The following is a 17,643-nucleotide window of genomic DNA, read 5'->3' on the forward strand; positions in this document are numbered from 1 at the left end:
GTTTGAGTTGTATTCTTTCCTGGTATGGTGACCCACAACTACTTTCTAAAGATCTGAGAAGCAGGAAGCTCATGGGCTCTGCCAGCAGAGGAAAGCAAATCAACTCAAAACTTTTCATCCTAATTCTACCTTGCTGCTGTCTGCTAGGGTCTTTGAGGAAAAGGAGCTACAGGAGACGCAGGTGGACTGATACTGAGGAATCTTTGAGAGTTTGCAAAACACTCCAATTACCAGTAAATCCCAAGACACTTCTGAAAGAAAGCCAAGTTAAACCCCGGGAGAATAGCTGCTGATATGTGTCAGTAACAGCTGAGTGGAGTTGGTGGGATTGTGAAAGCAATAGTGAATACAAGATGGATGATGGGAGAAAGGCTCCTAAAATGTTGTCCCTGGCTATTTATTAGGCTTTTGGTTAACTATTCAACTTCTCTGCATGCTTTGGCTAAGGCACACAAGAACAAGACTGTCTGCAGCAGTAGTTTTCCAGCCAGAGGTGTTGAGAAAAGGTATCTTAGAAGAGGAGAGAAAAATCCTGATGAATGAGAGCAATGGCTCCTGCCCCTGCTGTCTCCTTCTCTTCCCCATGTTGGAGGCGCATGCACCTGACCACAGGGGCAGCTTGGCTATCTGTTTATTTTGGGTGAGCTGACCCTGCCCCAAGGTCAGAGCCCTCCTATCAAACACAGCCTTTCCTAGGGTACTGGGTATAAGAAAGAGCACAGTATAGGAAAAGACCAAAGGCATGTCAGCCTGGAAATATATGAGGGCCAACCTGATCGGAATCAGGCATCAGCACTGCTGTCTGATTGTGCTGCAGACTTTATAATCTTGTTATCCTGGTAACTGCTGTACACATTCCCCGACTTCTCTTGATTTATTTCCTCCAACCTCCTTTAAATGGCTTTTTGTACATCTGTTCATCCTGACTCTGGGAACAAGCCGCTGCTTAATGAGCGTGTTGGAGTGAAAGTGTGTGTTATTTCAGAGTGGGCGCTGTGGAAAGTGTCTCCTCTTTTACTGCATTTGGAGCCACAAAACAACTTGGCTAGTGCTTATGGGAAGGCCTTTGCTGCCAAAACATCAGCTTCCGAGTCTTTTAACGTGTGTGGGAGTTGCATGAAAACACTTCAGTGGGTGGCTGACACATTTTTAGTACATTAAGCTCCTGCTTACATTCTTAATATATTCTATTTTGCAACCAGCTAAAAGATACATGTGTTCCAAAACATTTCCTAACAGAGTTAAATCTGCACACCTGCTCTGCTATTCTGCGTGGTGAATGCAAAATCCAAGGAGTATGTGAGGACATTACTAATGAACAGAAAATCAAGAAGGGAGATTGAAACATGTTTACACTCCCTCTCCATTTTGAACAGTATTTACACTCACTTTTCTCTTTGAAAGGGTATGGGTTTTTGAGCTATAATGTCTGTGGGTAACTAAAGGGTCTCATTCAAGTCCTTCTCCAAGTTGATGGGTTTTCTCAACAGCTGGCATATCAAATAACACTCCTGACAGCAGCTTCAGACTTGTTGCTTCAGGGTTGAGTTTTGCTTCTCCAAATCGAAACAAGACTGGTGAAAATCTCAGGGGTAGCTGAAGTCCCTTCTCCTTGAGCTGTGCTCCAGCTTTCTGCAGGTTCTGCTAAATTGTTTGTGGGCTTTTTATCATAGGGCCAAGTGATCTGCAAGTCACCTGCTCCTCAACTTCAGCCCATCACCTAGGAAACAACCAATGAGTTGTAGGTGGAGATCAGGGCATCCTTGGACACTCCACTCAAGGCCTTGGATCCTTGACCATTGGCTGTATGTCCATTTTCCTCTTCATCATAAGCAGCCACGTTTTAATTCTTAGGCTTTCTGTGAAGAAAGGTGTTCTCAGAAATACTGTTGCCTTCCAGAGATTTCCTTCTGCCTCTCTCACTGTTTGAGTAGTATGTGCATATGAGCAGATCTGTTTTCATCAGTGAAACAAACTGAAGAACCAAAGGTATCACTACCATTAAGACAGTTGATTCTCTCAGATATAATATAAAGGGACTATAACAGACTGCTGTAACTCAACACCACTCTCAGACAAGTGGTTTAATATCCTCCAGGCTTTGGGCCACAGTAGTGAATTATTTCTGTTGTATTAGCATGTTAATAATATTCCTTGTGCTTTAAACCCTCAACATTATTTCTGACCTTTGGTCCATCTCTCCCCAAACAAGGCACGTAAGATTCCTACTTGCATAGCTAGTTGTTTCCTGGCATAATTGCCATCCCAGAAGAGCTTGTTCTTTGCTGATATCTTGAAAGCATTTTTACTGAAGTAATTTCCCTATTAATTTTAAAGGATGTTGCAGCACGTGGATTAGACCTGCCTCAAGTGACATGGATTGTGCAGGTAGGCTTGCAGTGTGTGTATGCATGTACTTGTATATGGAGTGCAGTGTTGCTCAGATGAAATCCCTTTCTTGTCCAGTCCTTCTTTCTGCAGTTTTCTGGTCTTTGTGCTGATGCCTACAGGTGTGGAAGACTGACATGTTCCTGACTGCAGGATAGGGACTAAGGGTTTTGCTAGGATACAGCACTGTTATCATACCTTTGGTTCTGGTAGTTTGTTTTCCTCTTCAATAACTCCAGTGTTACCAGCTGTATAATAATATTCCACAGGCTGGGAGGAAATGCCCTCCATTTCCCCCTACAGGAAGCCAAATCTTGTGAAGTACTGACCATCTCTATTGCAGTTTTGTGTTTTTATGTTTCTCAGCTTGCTGGGGAGGCGGTTCTGTTAGGAGTTTAAATGTCATCCTAATGTTAAACATTGAGTAGCCCAATAGTGTCTGTGCAGTGACCTGAATGTTGCAAGTGAGGCTGTGCTGGGTTGGCACTGTAAGCGTTCGGCTTTCAGTAGAACTGCATAGTACAGATTTTCCCTGGGAAAAAACAACAACCAAACAACAAAAAAACCCCACTGCTGCATTGCTGTTGACAGAAATATTGTCTTGGAAGAAAAGAGAGAAACTAGGGGAGCTGGATTGAACCTTAAAAATAGCAGCCTGTCATATCAAAGAGGAAGCTTGAGAGCATGAAGTAGATTTCATTTTTATAAAAGATTAATAATTAAGAAAAGGTTAGTTGAAGTGAGGAAAAACTGATCCAGAGATTCGCAAGAATCAAGCAACACCTGGGTAAAAAGAACAGGGCGCAGAGCCTCAACAAAGCTTTTTAATTCTACCTCATCCCTTCAGGTAACAAATTTGATTTTAATTTTTGTGTTTTTGAAAATGAAAGGTTTTGCAGCAGGTAGCTAGCTGGAGAAGGCTGGGGAAGTGAAGTCTGTAATTCCCAGATCTGTATATTAATATAATTTAACCAAAGATATAGTTGCCAGTGTTAGAACGCAGTGCAAATTACCTAAAGCCCTGAGAGACTTCTGTGTGTCCAGAAGGCGAAATCTCAGCTGTCCTGAGAGCTGTGTCCAAGAGCAAGGACCTGCAGGGAGCAATTAGATTGCTCACAGCATCTTACTCACACCTCTAGCCAGTAGAAACTTTGCCAGAGGGCACAGGTATAAACACTATAGTGGGCTTTGGTGGTTGGGTTTTTTCCAGTTAAACTGCTGAGGGCTCATTTCTGAGCAGTATCTCTGTGCATGTTCCTTTTTCCAGGAAAAAGAGGAGGGAGGAAGAATAGGGGGAGGTTATAGGGAGGGAAATATGTCACCCTTTATCAGATCTTGCAAATAGCTGGGCAGTTTTGATTCCCAGTGAAGTAAATGGGAGGCACCACTATATTAGGGGTGACTTTAAGCAACATTTTCATACTGACTGATAGTTGTACATGGTAAGAGAGTTGTTACCTGCATTTTATGCTGCTGAAAGCACTTACTCCCTCATCTCTCTTAGGTTTCTTGTCTCCAGTAACCAGCTATGATTTGCTTTAACCAAAACAAAGCAATTTAGCCCAAGTCCAAATTTGAATCTGTCGTCTTCTATTTGATGATACAGAGAAGCAGCTTCCTGCACCATAGGGGTACTCTTGGGGGCTGTTTGGTTTGAGGTCTCTCTGAGATTATTTTATTTTATTTTTTAAGGGAAGCAAACAGGTTCCTGATGTGCCAGTATAGAAATAAAATGTAAAAGGCAAAGAGAGACACTGAGATGGGGAAACTGTCCTATTATCTGAAAGTTGGCCAATGTGTCACATTCACATGTCATGATGGGGGGTGAGGGGGCTGAGTGATGGTTACAGGGATGAGCCCGACGGGCTCTTTATAAACAGGCCAATTCCGAGGGAGGTGCAGCATGTGGGGTTTGCTGAGATCCCTTTTGTTTCAGATGAGCGGGCTGTCTCGTTTATAATTAACACGCCGTGTTCTGTTAATTCCTCTTTTCCCTTCTCATGTTCCCTTTTTGAAGTATAATGCTCCAGCTTCACCTGCGGAATACATCCACCGGATCGGGAGGACGGCTCGCATTGGCTGTCACGGGAACAGCCTGCTTGTCCTGGCGCCTTCGGAGGCAGAATATGTCAGCTTGCTGGCTTCTCACAAGATTAAGTGAGTCAGAAACGCGAACAAAAGTTTCAGCTCATCCTTGCTAATTAACCTTCCATGGCACTTGCAGCGGGACTGTGTCTCGTGCAGGTTTTAATAAGAATTTATTAATTCTTGTGATCCAGGACCGGCCCCAGACTAGCAAAAGGAGGAAGGAAAGTGTGTGAAAATCATCAGCCTGGCAGACTGTGTGTGAGTGAGTGTGTGTGGTGAGGGGCAGAGAGGAGACGATAGTCGGAGATCCTTTGCACTCCATTGTTATCTCTCTGGCCCTGGGTTCAAATTGTGGCTATGTGGAGATCACAAGTCAAATGAGCCTGTCAAATGCTAACTGGCCATCTGCCTGCATAGCACCATATTGTCAGAGACTGTGATTTCTCTTCAGGAGAGATCCGGCAGGGAAATAGCATGGGAGCTGTGGATCATACCTGGCAGGTAATTGGCTAAGATGAGTTGTGCAAGTGGGTTGTAACAGGAATAGTAAGGCCTTTTGCAAGTAGTGAGTGCCCAGTATGGTCCTGAAAGGTAATAAGGACTCTGCAGACCAAAAGTGGGGTGTGCTTCCAAGCTAGCTGAGAAAGCTTCTCCTTCACCCTCTCTAGCTCAGACTTGGGAGTAGGCAGTAAGGAGAGAATGTAAAGGTGGGTAAGGACCAGCTCAGTGTGCAGTCAGCTACCTGATGGCCAACCCATGATGAGATTTTAGCCTAGCTTGCTTGTGCCATGGTCCTTTTGTGGAGAAAACCCACAAGTCTCTGCTCAGCATTGCTAGTCAGGAGTGCCATCAGGTCTTAAGCCTCCTCAGCAGTCAGCTGGGTGTATGTGACTCCCCTTGCTCCCTGCTCCACTGTCTCTCAGCGTTTCAGAACATCAGCTGAGTATAGTCTCTTCAGTGCTGTACTAGTGTTGATGGAGCCCATGCACAAATTAGTTCTCTCTTATTTCTTGTGTTTATGTTGGGTGGAGCTGCTTGGAGTCATATTTGGGTTCGCATCCTTGAAACAAACAAATGTTGGCAGTAAATACCGGCTTATTCTAGGCTGTGAGCCATTTAGTGGTCTAACAAAGAGCCATCCATCATCCCAGGTAACTATCTATTAAGCAGACACCAGCAAGACATGGAGGGCTAAGCTGACAGGATTTTTTTTCATGTAACAAACAGCACTGACATTTAAAGGTGAAATCCCACATAATTGTGAATTTTTAACTCCAAGTGGAAAGTTCTATTTTTCTATTTTATAATATTTTGGAAGTGTTGGAGGAAGGAGGGGGAAATTTCCCTCCTTTTTTTATTTTAAATGTTAATGCTTTTATCCCATTTTGTTGATTCTTAACAAGTTTAAAGAGCAGTGCCACTCATGTTGGTAATTATATCTGCTAAGGAGACCTGTTGTTGAGCTCACCATGTTCTTCACAGATCTGTAGAAGGCTGTGCTGAATGAGCAGAGGGAGGTTTCTTTGAATGCTCGTTTTTTGCTCCACTTCTCAAATCAACAGAGCCAAACAACTGTGGGAATTGTCTTTTCTTGTTTGTCTGTTTTATGTTCTTCATAAAACGTGCTGCCCTGCAGATGAGGGACTCGCCAAAAAGGAGTGCAGCTTGCCTTCCTTGACCCCTGTCTTCAGATGGAAGAAGATGAGTGTCTAATTGGCATGGGTGGGCGAGTCGGCCTCTTTGCAGTCATATGTCCTCCGCTCTTCCTATACAGTAGTGCATGGTGTGAGAAGGGGCAACGGGATAGAAAAGAGCTGATGAATTACAGAGAAGATGCAGGAAGGCAGCTTGAAGCAAGAGACAGCAAGTGCCATCAGCACAAATTGCCGTTACCCTTCATAAACAGAGCATTATGGTGATAATCCTGACAATTTAATTCAGTGCAAGGGCGAAAGACAGCATGTGTTGGACTGTCACTGATCCTGTTAAGCACTGGTAATTTTTGTTTCTTTACCCTAAGTCCTCATAGCTTTTGACTTGGACTGCACAAGTTTCTGGAGTTTGCATTTTTTTTATTCTTTGCTTAATTTTTCAATCTTTGGGGTTTGTGGAGGGCGAGCGTGTGTTGTGAATTTCTTTTTTAATTTGTTTTTTTCTTTTTTAAATGAAATTCCTGCTGGGTTTATTGAAATGTAAATACTTCATAAAATATGTATTTCTGAGAAGACAAAGCATGAGATGGGTCCCCGCAGCCTTCAGCTGGTGTAAATGAGATGTGCCGTGCTGCTTTGCAGTAGATGAGGATCTGACCCAGAGTTTTTCTTAAGCCCCTCCACCCACCCCAGCATGCATGGGAGTAAGTCCAGAAATGTTGAGAGTCGGAAGTAATGAGAGCAGACGTGGCTTTGTTCCTGGATGAAAATCCACTTCGGAATTAGGGATGACTGCCTTTGAAATTGGAAATCGCTCGCAATTAATTTTCACTGGTACCTGAAGCCTCTCCTTGGCTTCCACTGTGGAAAAGCAGCATTAGCCTTTGCCAAAACGATCTCACTTTGGCTCTGCTGAGATCAGCAATTCCCAATGGGCCTCAAGAAAGCTGTGTGCATCTCTCTCTGCAACTTTCCTTTCAGTCTTTGTGTGGCTTGAAGTTGTGGTTCCTCTACCTAACTGTAGCTGTGTGCGTGCACATGCACACTCATGTTTACATTTCCTCTTTCTTTCTTTCTTCTTTATTTTAAAGGTTAGACTCCAAAACGTTCTGTCTCAGCTCTCAACGTAACTAACAGATTTTCCTTCAAAGGAAAGAGGCAAGAAGCAGACGAAAGTCAGCGAGGTTTACTTCGTTTTTTGTTCCCTTATATCTCTTTTACCTCCTTCAACTGCAATCTAGCAGCGCCTGCCTCGACAGCTATCAGATAATTTCTTTATCTCCTAACGGCGGCCTAACTAATTTATAAAGGGAAGCGCCTCGCCGTGAAGGCACGAGTCATTTCTCTCCCTTCTGGAGGGCTGTGCTTGCCCCCCTCGCGCGGCGCTCCCCGCTGTGAACCCGGTTCACGGAGCTGTTAGGCTGCGAGCTGGCGGCGCGCCAGGCGAGAGGAGGATCGGAGAGGGGGTGACATCCCACACAAATCAATGTCAAAGGTTTGACGTTTTCATTCATGGCGGTGTCAAAGCAACCTTTGGGGTTGGGGGGGGTGGTGGGGGATGCTTTTCTCTTGCTTAAGTGATTGCCATTTATGTTTTAATTTGCTGTTATACTCTTCAAAACCAAACAGAGAAACCCTCAGTTGTCTTTTTATGCTCCATTTCCCTTTCTCCCCCATCATTCCCCCGCCTTTCTCTGCATTCTCTGCAGAGGAATCTGCTACGTCGTGAGTCCCAGCTGCTTGTCTCCCATATAGGATATCTCGAGGCTACCCTGTACCATCCAGGCTGGATGGCTGTTTCTCTGGACCACCTTTTTCCCTTTCTTTGTATTGTGGTGGTGAGCTGACTGAGGTTGACAAGGTAGATTGCAAAAGTAAAAGGTATTTGTCACTTTAACTGGGAAGGACTGGGGAACAGGCGAGGATTGTGGTATCCTGTTACACAGTGTGGGAATGATTCATCCATTCTTCCTAGCCAGGTGTTTAGAGATCTTTGAGTGAAAGAAAGGGAATATCCTTGTTGTTAGTATGTCTTTCTGTAATTTACAAATCAAAGAGTATCAGCAATGCTTCCTTTTGGAAACCGCATACATCTTTCTATTCATCTGACATTCAGGAGTCTCAGAGAATTGGTGGACCCCCAAGATTTCTCTCTTCTTTAGACTGATGTAACCCCAAATGAACTCCTTGGCTCCATGCAGTATTTATGATCTATTCTGGTATAAAAAGGGAAAGAATCTGTTTTCTAGAGATGACCTTTGCCCATTGCTGAAAATTTGGGCCCACAAACCTCAGCTTTTATCATCTGGGTAATTCCCTTGGAAATTGGACCCAGTTTGGATGCAGCTGTAATATTAATGGCCTGGAGCTGCACAGCTGTTCCTGTATTATCACCTGGTGTATGTGTGCCCCACAAGACAGTGTTAAAGAGGATGAAGAATTTCTCGTCTCCTGTAAATGCACCTCTAAGTAGGACCACGCACCTTAAAATGAAGTGGGTTTGTAAGCGTTTCCAGTATCTGGGCCATAAGAGTACCCAGCAGTGTCTTGCAAGCAGGACTGGAGAATAAATCATCTGGTTGACTCTACAGGAGGAATATGAGTCGACAGAATGAAAATAAATGCCCAGTGTGAAGCCTGGCTAGGACAGCTGACTGAGTCTCCTGTATTTAAAAAAGATGCTATAGGGTCCCTACTGCGCTGGGCTTTGGCTTTGCACTTCAAATGAGAGGGAAGGTGAGTTCTAAGAATAGGGAAGGAAATCAAACAGTGTATTTGGTGTCAGAGGTGGCTTTTGAAGCTATAAATGAGTTGGAGGGGGTGTGCGTCCATCAGGAAGACCATGGCATCTAATGTACGATAAAATGTTTGACATGCTCTGGGTTCAAAGTGGAGGTTACAGATCTTACTGTTATAAAGTAAATCTGCAAGAAGCATTTGTTCTGAGCTGCTTCAACTCTGGTTTGAGTTTCTCTTAGTGGAAAATGGAATCAGGTGGTTCCCACTTGTCTTGGTGCTTCTTAATTCAAGGAAAGAAATATCATTAAAACAATGAAAATGTAATTCAAGACCTAACTTTTTTCTTGAATTATTTACTCTGGTTAAGAACCAAAGAGACTCACAGAGAACTGAAAGTCCACCCTCAGTTATGATGCTCTGTTCGAATTGGAGCGTGTGTTGATGACTTGTAAGAGCAACAAGATTGTGGGTAAAACTGTGTCTCTTCCAGTGAAAGCACCAGTTTAGCTGGGGCCGAGATTTTATGATAGTTACTCTTTCAGGGTTTCTGAGTAAGTGTCTGGAGCAAGACCTGTATTCCAGGGATAAATTCTCAAGTTGAACATGTAAATCTCAGTCTTTTTGCTCTCCATTGTCAGCCTGTGGTTCGTTATGTGCTATATCTGAAAAGCTGGAGAAAGGGTAATTTTTTTGTCTTGTTGCTTCAGTGTTTCAGAGATAAAGATGGAGAAAGTATTATCCAGCCTGATGAAAGACGATCGCTTCAAGTTGCACAGACCAAGAAGAAAGGTGAGTTATTCTGCCGATTTGGAATTGCTCCAGTTTTCATTTACCAGTTAGACATCATGAGTATTCTTCCCTTAGCTTCTGTCTTTACCATACGAGGGTTGGCATATCCGTGATGTTGGGCAATGCAAATAATTCTACAACTGCCTTATATCACAACTGTCCAATCATTAAACTGTTGTCCCCAAAAAGCATCGTTTTTAACGCTTCAGCAAGTATTTTTGTAACAGGCAAATAAAGGTTTCTGGCTGCAAAAGCTTAGGGTATTTTCCCCATTGTGTTTCTGTTCGTGGATTTTTGGCACTAAAGTACTGCTGGAGATCACAAATGACACAAAACTTCTCTTAAGATATAAGATTTGGTGGTGTGTCACATATGGGTTTTTATTATCTGTATTTACTTGGAGCCTAAACTAAAGCGCACTGGGTTGACAGGCATCTTTTTATTGACTTCAGCAAGGTTTGGGTCTGCCTTCAAGTTGCTAATTCACAGAATTCAGTCATTTGCAATTGATGTCTCAGGCGTTCCTGCATTCTGGCAAATTAAATCCTCCAAGAACCCTCATTTTGAATGGAAGTCAAGAATGTGTCAAGCATGATGCAGCATGCTCTTTTTTCTCTTGTTGCTGTTTTGCCTGCTCGTTCTTTCTGTTACACCATGTATGAGCCACCTTCTTTCCTGCAGATGACTGTTACAAACTGTGGTTTCCTGGGTATACATGCTTTTGAAAGATGTTCAGTTTTCCTACACACCCTATATTTCACAGAAAGCCAGATCTGTGGCTCCTCTGAGATACAGCTCTGTTTAAAGCTCTTTCCCATGACTGCACGTTTTTTCCCTGAAAGCGGCCTGTAATGCCTGCATTTCGAACGTCTGGATCAGGCCTAGGATATGACCTCTTAACTCATTAAACAAATATGTAAAAGTTTAGCTGTGCTTTGTTAATTCAAAAATTATTTGAAGTAGTTCTGTGTAGAAATACTTTCCTTTGCTCCCAAATGTGCTTATAGGCAGGTAACTTTTGGACAGTTTTTCCACAGATACATTTATGCAGAAATTGCACTTTAAATCTGTTGCTGACGTGGGACAGAATAAATATTATTTGCTCTGGGCTTGAGGACAAATGTTATTTCTTGGAAACTGGGCAAAAAAAGAGAACATGTTTTTTTCTAGGAAATTACGATGTGGCTTTTGAAAAGTGGCAAGAGAAAAAGCCTGCTGAATGTCAGAGCCCAGTACATGCAGAGGTTCAAAATTGTTGAATCATTGCAGAAATACTCACCGAAACATCTCAGTGCCTTTATGTTCCTTGTTCCAAAGGAACAGCAATAAAAAGCTAACAAGTCTTTTTACTATCAGGACTCATCAAATAGGTAATTCTCCCATGCTTTTAAATTGTAAAATACTCTAGACATCTAAGCACAGAATATTCTAAATAACTTTTCTTTTGTCTTTCTCCCTTTAATTCACAAAAATATCAAACCAAACCATGCTTGAAAGCAGCAGTTGCTCTGGTTTTGCTCAGCAGTGCTGCCTGGTCATGTGCTGCCATGCCGGGTACATGAGTGCACATTCAGAAGGAGCTGGTTCCTTTCACTGGCAGTCAAAGGTGGGATTGAATTCCTCTCTTCCCTCTGCCATCAAAGGGAATGGGATTTTGCTGTTGACTTCACTGGAGCTGAGATATACCCACCCTGGGTTTAGGGTGGTCTGACTCTGCTGCAGGGATTTACAAAACCAGAATAACCTATTTTTGTGTGGCTCAGACTCTGAAAGGATCAGTACTGAGAAACAGAGTTTCTCTTTATGGGAAAAAAACCATGTACCATTTAATGGGGATGAAATTACAGTAGTTCTGTCAAGATCAAATAGGCTTCTTCAGGAATTACTTGAAAAAAATGTATTAAATGCAGTCAAAGCTTCATTCTGTTTGTTAGCTTTGTATTTTATCGCTATCAGAGGCTCTGTGAGTGGTCTGCAGTGCTTTCTCAGAAGCTGCAGGGGCACATTTCCAAGTTTTCAGGAGGGTTAATCTCTCTTAAGTTCTGTACATTTGCTGTAAAGACAGTGCAGTGAGCTGGGAATGCAGTGGGACTTTGCACAGGACAGAGAGTGACTGAGGACTTGTTATGAGGAGCTGAACCTGATCTGTTTGTGATGTTGCCATTCGAGAGAGCGTTAGCTTTGCTTATCAGCTCTCCGTGCATTGAGTCATGTATATATTATAGTCGTGCACACAGGAACCTCATTATAATGCTCCTCAGTTCTCATTGCCTCAACTAAAGTCCATTACAAGTACCACATTGGAACGTGTATATTTTGGACTTCTGTGTGCAGCCAGGGAGCAAGCTGAAGTGTCTGTAAAATGTATATTTTATATTTAGGTATATAAAATATATATGTGGCTATGTCTGGGTGTGTGAATGTTCACCTGCCTACAAAGAGAATAAATTTGATCTTTCAACTTTTATGGAGGGGGCAGGGGGACTTGGTGAGTTCTAGGGAAGGTGTGCAGAGGTTAGTAAAAAGTTGTTATTAAAACAAAATCCTTCATTTTGTTTTGAAGGATAATGGAAGCAGGAGCTGTTACAGCCTGGCATTTTGGTGCTTTTTTCCCCATCCCTGTTTTTTTTTTTTTACTGTTTTAAAAAAGAACTTTTCTGCCTTAGTCTGGCTGTATTATATTTCAGTTCTTTCTCCCATTAACATACTCTCTTAAAGAAATCAGAAGCTTTCAGTACTTGTCCCAACTTCTCAAACCTAAAAGCTGCAGTCTTTATCATAATAAGAAGTTTCCTTCTTCTGAAAGAAAGAAGTGTCTTTTCCTGGTGCACTTGGCATTTGGGTGAGTCCCCCTGATGTCTTGAACCTGTTAAATAACTTTGCATCCAGGTCCATTTCTTCTTTTAGCTCACGGATACTGTTATTGACCGCAGTTATCGTACTGGTGGTTAGGGATCTGCCAGAGCAGGCTTTTAAGTAAACACAAGGTAGAAAAAGTTCTCCTATGCCACTATTTCTCCATAACGGCAATAATGCTTCTTACTTAACAGATGCAACAAATTCATCTAGATGGGAGAGTAGATCACACAAACCTCTGGGGCAGGCTTTTATCTTTTGGGTCTTGGAGAAACGTGTAAGGTCTCAAATTAATTGTCCTGTTCATCCAGACCAGGATACAAGCAGGATTAAAGCTTGCCCATGTGAGCAAAGCATACAGGATGACTTCCAGTGCACTTCCAGTAGCACTGTTTTATTTGATCTGCCCAGACATGGTGGCAGGTTTTATTTTCCCAGTTTGGCTCTGAGTCAGTTTTAAATTTAGATTTATGGGCTTTTATTATTATTGGCTCGTTTTTTATTTTCTTAGATGAACCTCCCTGGAAGGCAGGAATCAAACACAGGGGGTTCATGCCCATTAGGGGGCAGTTTTAAAATGAGATCTGTCTCAAGGGGCTGAAGGGGGATAAAAGACAAGGTGGAGATGGGAGGAGGGAGGGGAGAAGCTGTTTTCCGAGTACATTATGTTTCCTGCCGTTTGCTTTTTTTTCACTTATTTCTCTTGGACTGACCTCACACTTTGGAAATTATGCACCTAGTTTCTTATCCCTCATTTTTGTCTGACTTTTTTTTTTCCTCCCCCAAGCACCAGGAAGAAGAGATGCCTCATTTTGAAACCTAAAGGGGGGAATAAGAAAAGTCCTTTGTAATATATTGCCATATTATCACTAAATCCCCTGACAGTTGTGACACAGAAGCAAGTCACCTGTCACTTAAGCTTGAGGTCTCTTTAATTTTCTCCTGGAATTCGCACCAGGCTGTCTTTAATTTGAGGCCTTTATTGGAATTCTGAAACCTTTCTGCCTCCCCGGTGCTCAGATCTATTCTGAGTGCTGTTACAGAATGTATACAATAACCAACAGAGGGATTCAGAGGGGGCTGAAGCACTGTTTATTTAACACTCTGGAGGGATTTTCGTGCTTATTCGGTCCTGGCTACCCGGCTTTCAATATCGCTTTGACAACCGTTATGCCCTTCTCATTAATTTTAAACAGTTAAAACACAGGAAAAAGAGAAAAAGTTTTCATTATTAAAGTGCTTTACTTTTTAATAACAGAGGATTCTGTCCGCCAGGGGAAAGGGCAAACCTCACTAATTTCACATTCATATTAAAAAACGCTGGGAAGGTGACACTTTGTGCTGCCAGGAGGCTTAACAAAAGAAAAGTGATGGGGGCTACGAGGAGCAGGCGGGGCGAGAAAGTTTTATGTTTCACATCAATGGAAACTTCTTAGTCACAACAGCGAGTGTCCACTTTGGGAGGCAGCACCACTTGTAGTTTATTAAACCTTTACAGAGGCCCCTCGGCTGGAGACTGTCTCAACTGATTAATAGGCACACATGAAGTCAAACTAAAAGGTGTCTGTGAAACGAGCTGTGTGGTGAGTCTTTCTCAAGTGGACTGGGAGACAGATAGCAGAGGCCAGGAACCTGGGAAACTCTTAATGTAGCCTTAATGTACCCACCATTGTCTTTGGAGATGCTGATGGACAGTTAGTCCAGGTAATGAGTGAGCAGGAACTCTAGTCCCCACGTGTGTTTGCTTCATTGAACCCAGTGGTGGAAGCTGTGGGATCTTGAGTTCAAAGGAGGGCACTGTGCAGGAGGTTTTAGGCTACATTTGAGGTCTGTCTCTGGGCAGGTTTGCTGTTTGGCTGTAGAGTGGTAGATCTGGGTCAGCAAAACGTTTTGTGTAGGGTGCCAGCAGCATTACCTGGCTTCCAGGATCGCTGAGGTTCGCAGTGTCAGTGTGATATAGTTCTCCTGGGCTAGCAGCAGTGCAGAGGTGAGCTCACAGCTATGAGGGAAGGAGGGGTTTGCAGCATTAGCATGCAAATCTGCCAGGAAGGACCAACAGGATTGTTGCCTTGGCACAGGCCTAGTACAGAAGTGTGGGAGGTGGATGTTTGTTTTCAGTCAGCCCTGGTCAGAAGAGGGGATTGACCATTATCAACTTGCTGCCTTGGACCTGGCAGTGTTAGTCCTGGATGCTGGTTTGTGTCTGAGTAGGTTTTGAGAACTGTGGCCATTTCTTGGGGGAGGTTCACATCCATGGATGCTTGGCTTTGCACTTTGCTGTCAGCTTCCCATCAAAAATTCCCCTGTTCCTTGTCCACATTTCCTTTCTCTGGCTGGGTAATTGAGAGAAAGAGATACAGCCTCTTCTCTCCTCCCAGTAACAGCTTGTTCCCAGGAATGTTTGTTTTCCATTTCCTGACATGCATCCTACAGTCTGAGCCTGGCAAAGCTTGAGCACGTGCAAAATTGCCCTTTTGGTTTGAGGAAGCTTATTCTGTCCTGCCGTTGGTGCAAGGGGCTTCTCTTACTCTAGAAGAACCACCTGATGGCAGTTACAGTGAAGTATGACTTGTTGACAGTAAGAAAACTTCATGTGGGCATTGATAGTGAGCAGTTCATACTATGGCTTTGTTCACAGGTACGGAATTTGGTCCATTCTCTGGAGCCTGAGAGTGAGCATAGATCTTCTGCCCAAGGAGCAACTTGCAACATCAGTCTGAAACTGTTAATTTAGAGTCTGGGGGGAGTTATTCCACAGAACTGCAATGGAAACTAGCAGTGGTATCTGGCCTGTTGAATCAGGGAGGGGGTGGGAGAGGGGGAAAAAGATACATGATAGATGTTAGAAAACACAAAATTAAAACTGATTTGCTCTCCTCTCTGCACAGGCTGCTCTGACTTTAACATCTTTATCTTTTTTTTTCCTCTAGTAATATTGAGAGGATTACCTTTGTTGGCCCCTCGGTGGTTACTGTGTGATTTTACTGTTATTAAATCTATTGTAAACTGCTTCATTATTCCCGACTCAAATTCTCTCTTTCCTCTAATCCTCCCGCCGCCCTTGCAGCAATCCTGTGGCACGGACCCTCAGGAAGTCCGGGAGCGGGCCACGGTCTTGCAGACTAAATTTGAAGACCACGTTCACTCCAGCGAGGGCACTGTCCGGTGGGCAAAGAAAGGTCAGTGTGTTTCTGGTCAGCTTAATCCAGAAGGGCTTACAAAAGCTGCTAAGGTTTTCTTCAGGGGGGAAAGCTTCGGGGGAAAGGCCTGGAAGAAACATTTTGGGGCCATTGGGCTCTGTAGGGGGTTGAGATGAGCCCAGAAGGCTTTGTGATGATATTAAATGTCAATTTTATGCATTCCCATTTTACGTGCAAATGAGGTTTAATCTTGGCTTTTGATAGGATTCACATCCAAGGGCTCTGACCCAATTGCATGAGTGAATAGATTGTGTTATGCTGGAGAGGTCATGGGTGACTTGCTTAACCACATCCTGGTCCAATACTCCTTAGATGCTTTCAGTTTACACCAGGGATGAATCTGAAGCCTGTAAGACAGGATGCCTTGGGAGCAGCTCTTAACAGGCAAGGATCTCAAACTGAAGGTTGTTGTGTGGAATGGGAGAAAAATGAGAGAATTGGGAACTAATCAGAAAGGCAGGAAGGAGAAAAACGGAGATGGATTTAATAACTGCAACCGGGTGCAAATCTGGGCTTCTGGGATTTGGTTTGCCATCTTTGCCAAGCACTTGTCACTCAGCAGTACAAGGAACTTCTCTTCTGCTTCTCAGTTTGGACAATCCAGAGGAAGGCAGATTTGGAAGAAAGGTGACAAACTTGCTGGGAATATTGTAGGAAAACAAACACTAAGCACTCTTCTGACAGGAGCCAAAAAAGTATTGCAGCTTAAGCTCCCCTCTTCTGTGTACTGTTCTGTTGCCCAGTAAGGCTGACCTGGGTGTAGTTAATGTTCCAGGTACATGAAGATCACATTGATCTGTGTCAAATCCTGCTGTCTGTGCTTGTATGCAACTCCTGTTGTTTTCTCTTCTGCAGCATTTCCAGTTAGGTTTGGATGAGAAGGGTCCTGTTTTGATGAATCTTAATGGTCTACATCATTTTTGTTTACCTGCTGTATGTGTGTGCACACAAGTGTCCCATATGTGCTGAACTGCATAAATTGCATACTAAGGGGTCCAAAACCAAATGGGAAAATTGGCCTTTGAGATGTGCAGTGTCATCATAGAAACTGGGTAAGGGAAGGCTGTTCTCAAGATAGAAGGCAAGGTAAACATTAAAATTGTTTGGAATCCTGAGAAGTGATCATTCAAGAGGTCAACGGTGCTGTTTTTTTCTGAATGTTGTACTAACTTGTTAGGTGATGACACAGCAGAAAGACTAATGCTCATTCTACCTGCTTACCCCAAACTATTCTGCATGCTTTTAATGGTGCTTGGTTGTACTGAAATGCTTGAAATCCTACTGTTTCACTCTGCTCTACCCCCTGCCACTGCATGTCACTGTACTGATTCTTTCCCACACCCACACTCCGATAGTTGCAGAGCTGATTTTTGTTTTCCTCAGAGCTTTGTAGTACCTTTCTCCTACAGGGAAAGTGCTAGAAGCTGCAACACAAGGGGCTTGCACCCATTTTCAGGTTGTGTTGTGCTACTTGACTGGTGTAATTACTTTTACAGCTGCACTTTTAAGTCCTCAAGTCTCAAAGCATGTGACTAATACGATCATAATTCTTGATTCTGCATGGATGAGCTTCTTGTTGCTCCTCTGGGATTCTTTATACCCCATGCAAACTTCTAACCTAAACTGGCTAGTGTAGAGCAACCAAATGGCTCTGCTTACCCTTGGTAAACCTCTGTGGTTTCTCTTTACAGCGTATGTCACTGTGCACACACATCCACACACACACTTGTTGCTGACCTCAGCACTTAGACTTCTTTAGCCATGAACACGAAGTGCAGAAAATAGATCAGGAGATGCTGAAATGTTGTGCAGCCCATTTATCTTGTACAGGAGCACTCCACCTCTTTTTCCTACTCTTCTATCTACATATGCAAATTTTCCACTGCTGAGTGGCTTCCATAAGCCCCCTCTTCCTCCCCTCTGCGCCAGGC

At 43.3% G+C, this 17,643-nt stretch overlaps 1 protein-coding gene across 1 annotated transcript in view; it reads left to right on the forward strand.

The window, feature by feature from the left end:
* The window catches only part of DDX31 (DEAD-box helicase 31), a 48,518-nt gene that overhangs the window by 16,492 nt on the left and 14,383 nt on the right, over nucleotides 1-17,643 (forward strand). Inside the window, exons 17-20 of the mRNA XM_061352329.1 lie at nucleotides 2,338-2,388; nucleotides 4,406-4,545; nucleotides 9,575-9,656; nucleotides 15,580-15,691. Of these exons, the coding sequence (XP_061208313.1) occupies nucleotides 2,338-2,388; nucleotides 4,406-4,545; nucleotides 9,575-9,656; nucleotides 15,580-15,691 (385 nt within the window). The remainder of the gene's footprint in view (nucleotides 1-2,337; nucleotides 2,389-4,405; nucleotides 4,546-9,574; nucleotides 9,657-15,579; nucleotides 15,692-17,643) is intronic.

Source organism: Neopsephotus bourkii, unplaced genomic scaffold (genome assembly GCF_033783945.1).
Source record: "Neopsephotus bourkii isolate Nb327-2 ecotype Australia unplaced genomic scaffold, CSIRO-AGI_Nbou_v1 NB_659, whole genome shotgun sequence".
NCBI classification, from domain to species: Eukaryota; Metazoa; Chordata; class Aves; order Psittaciformes; family Psittacidae; genus Neopsephotus; species Neopsephotus bourkii.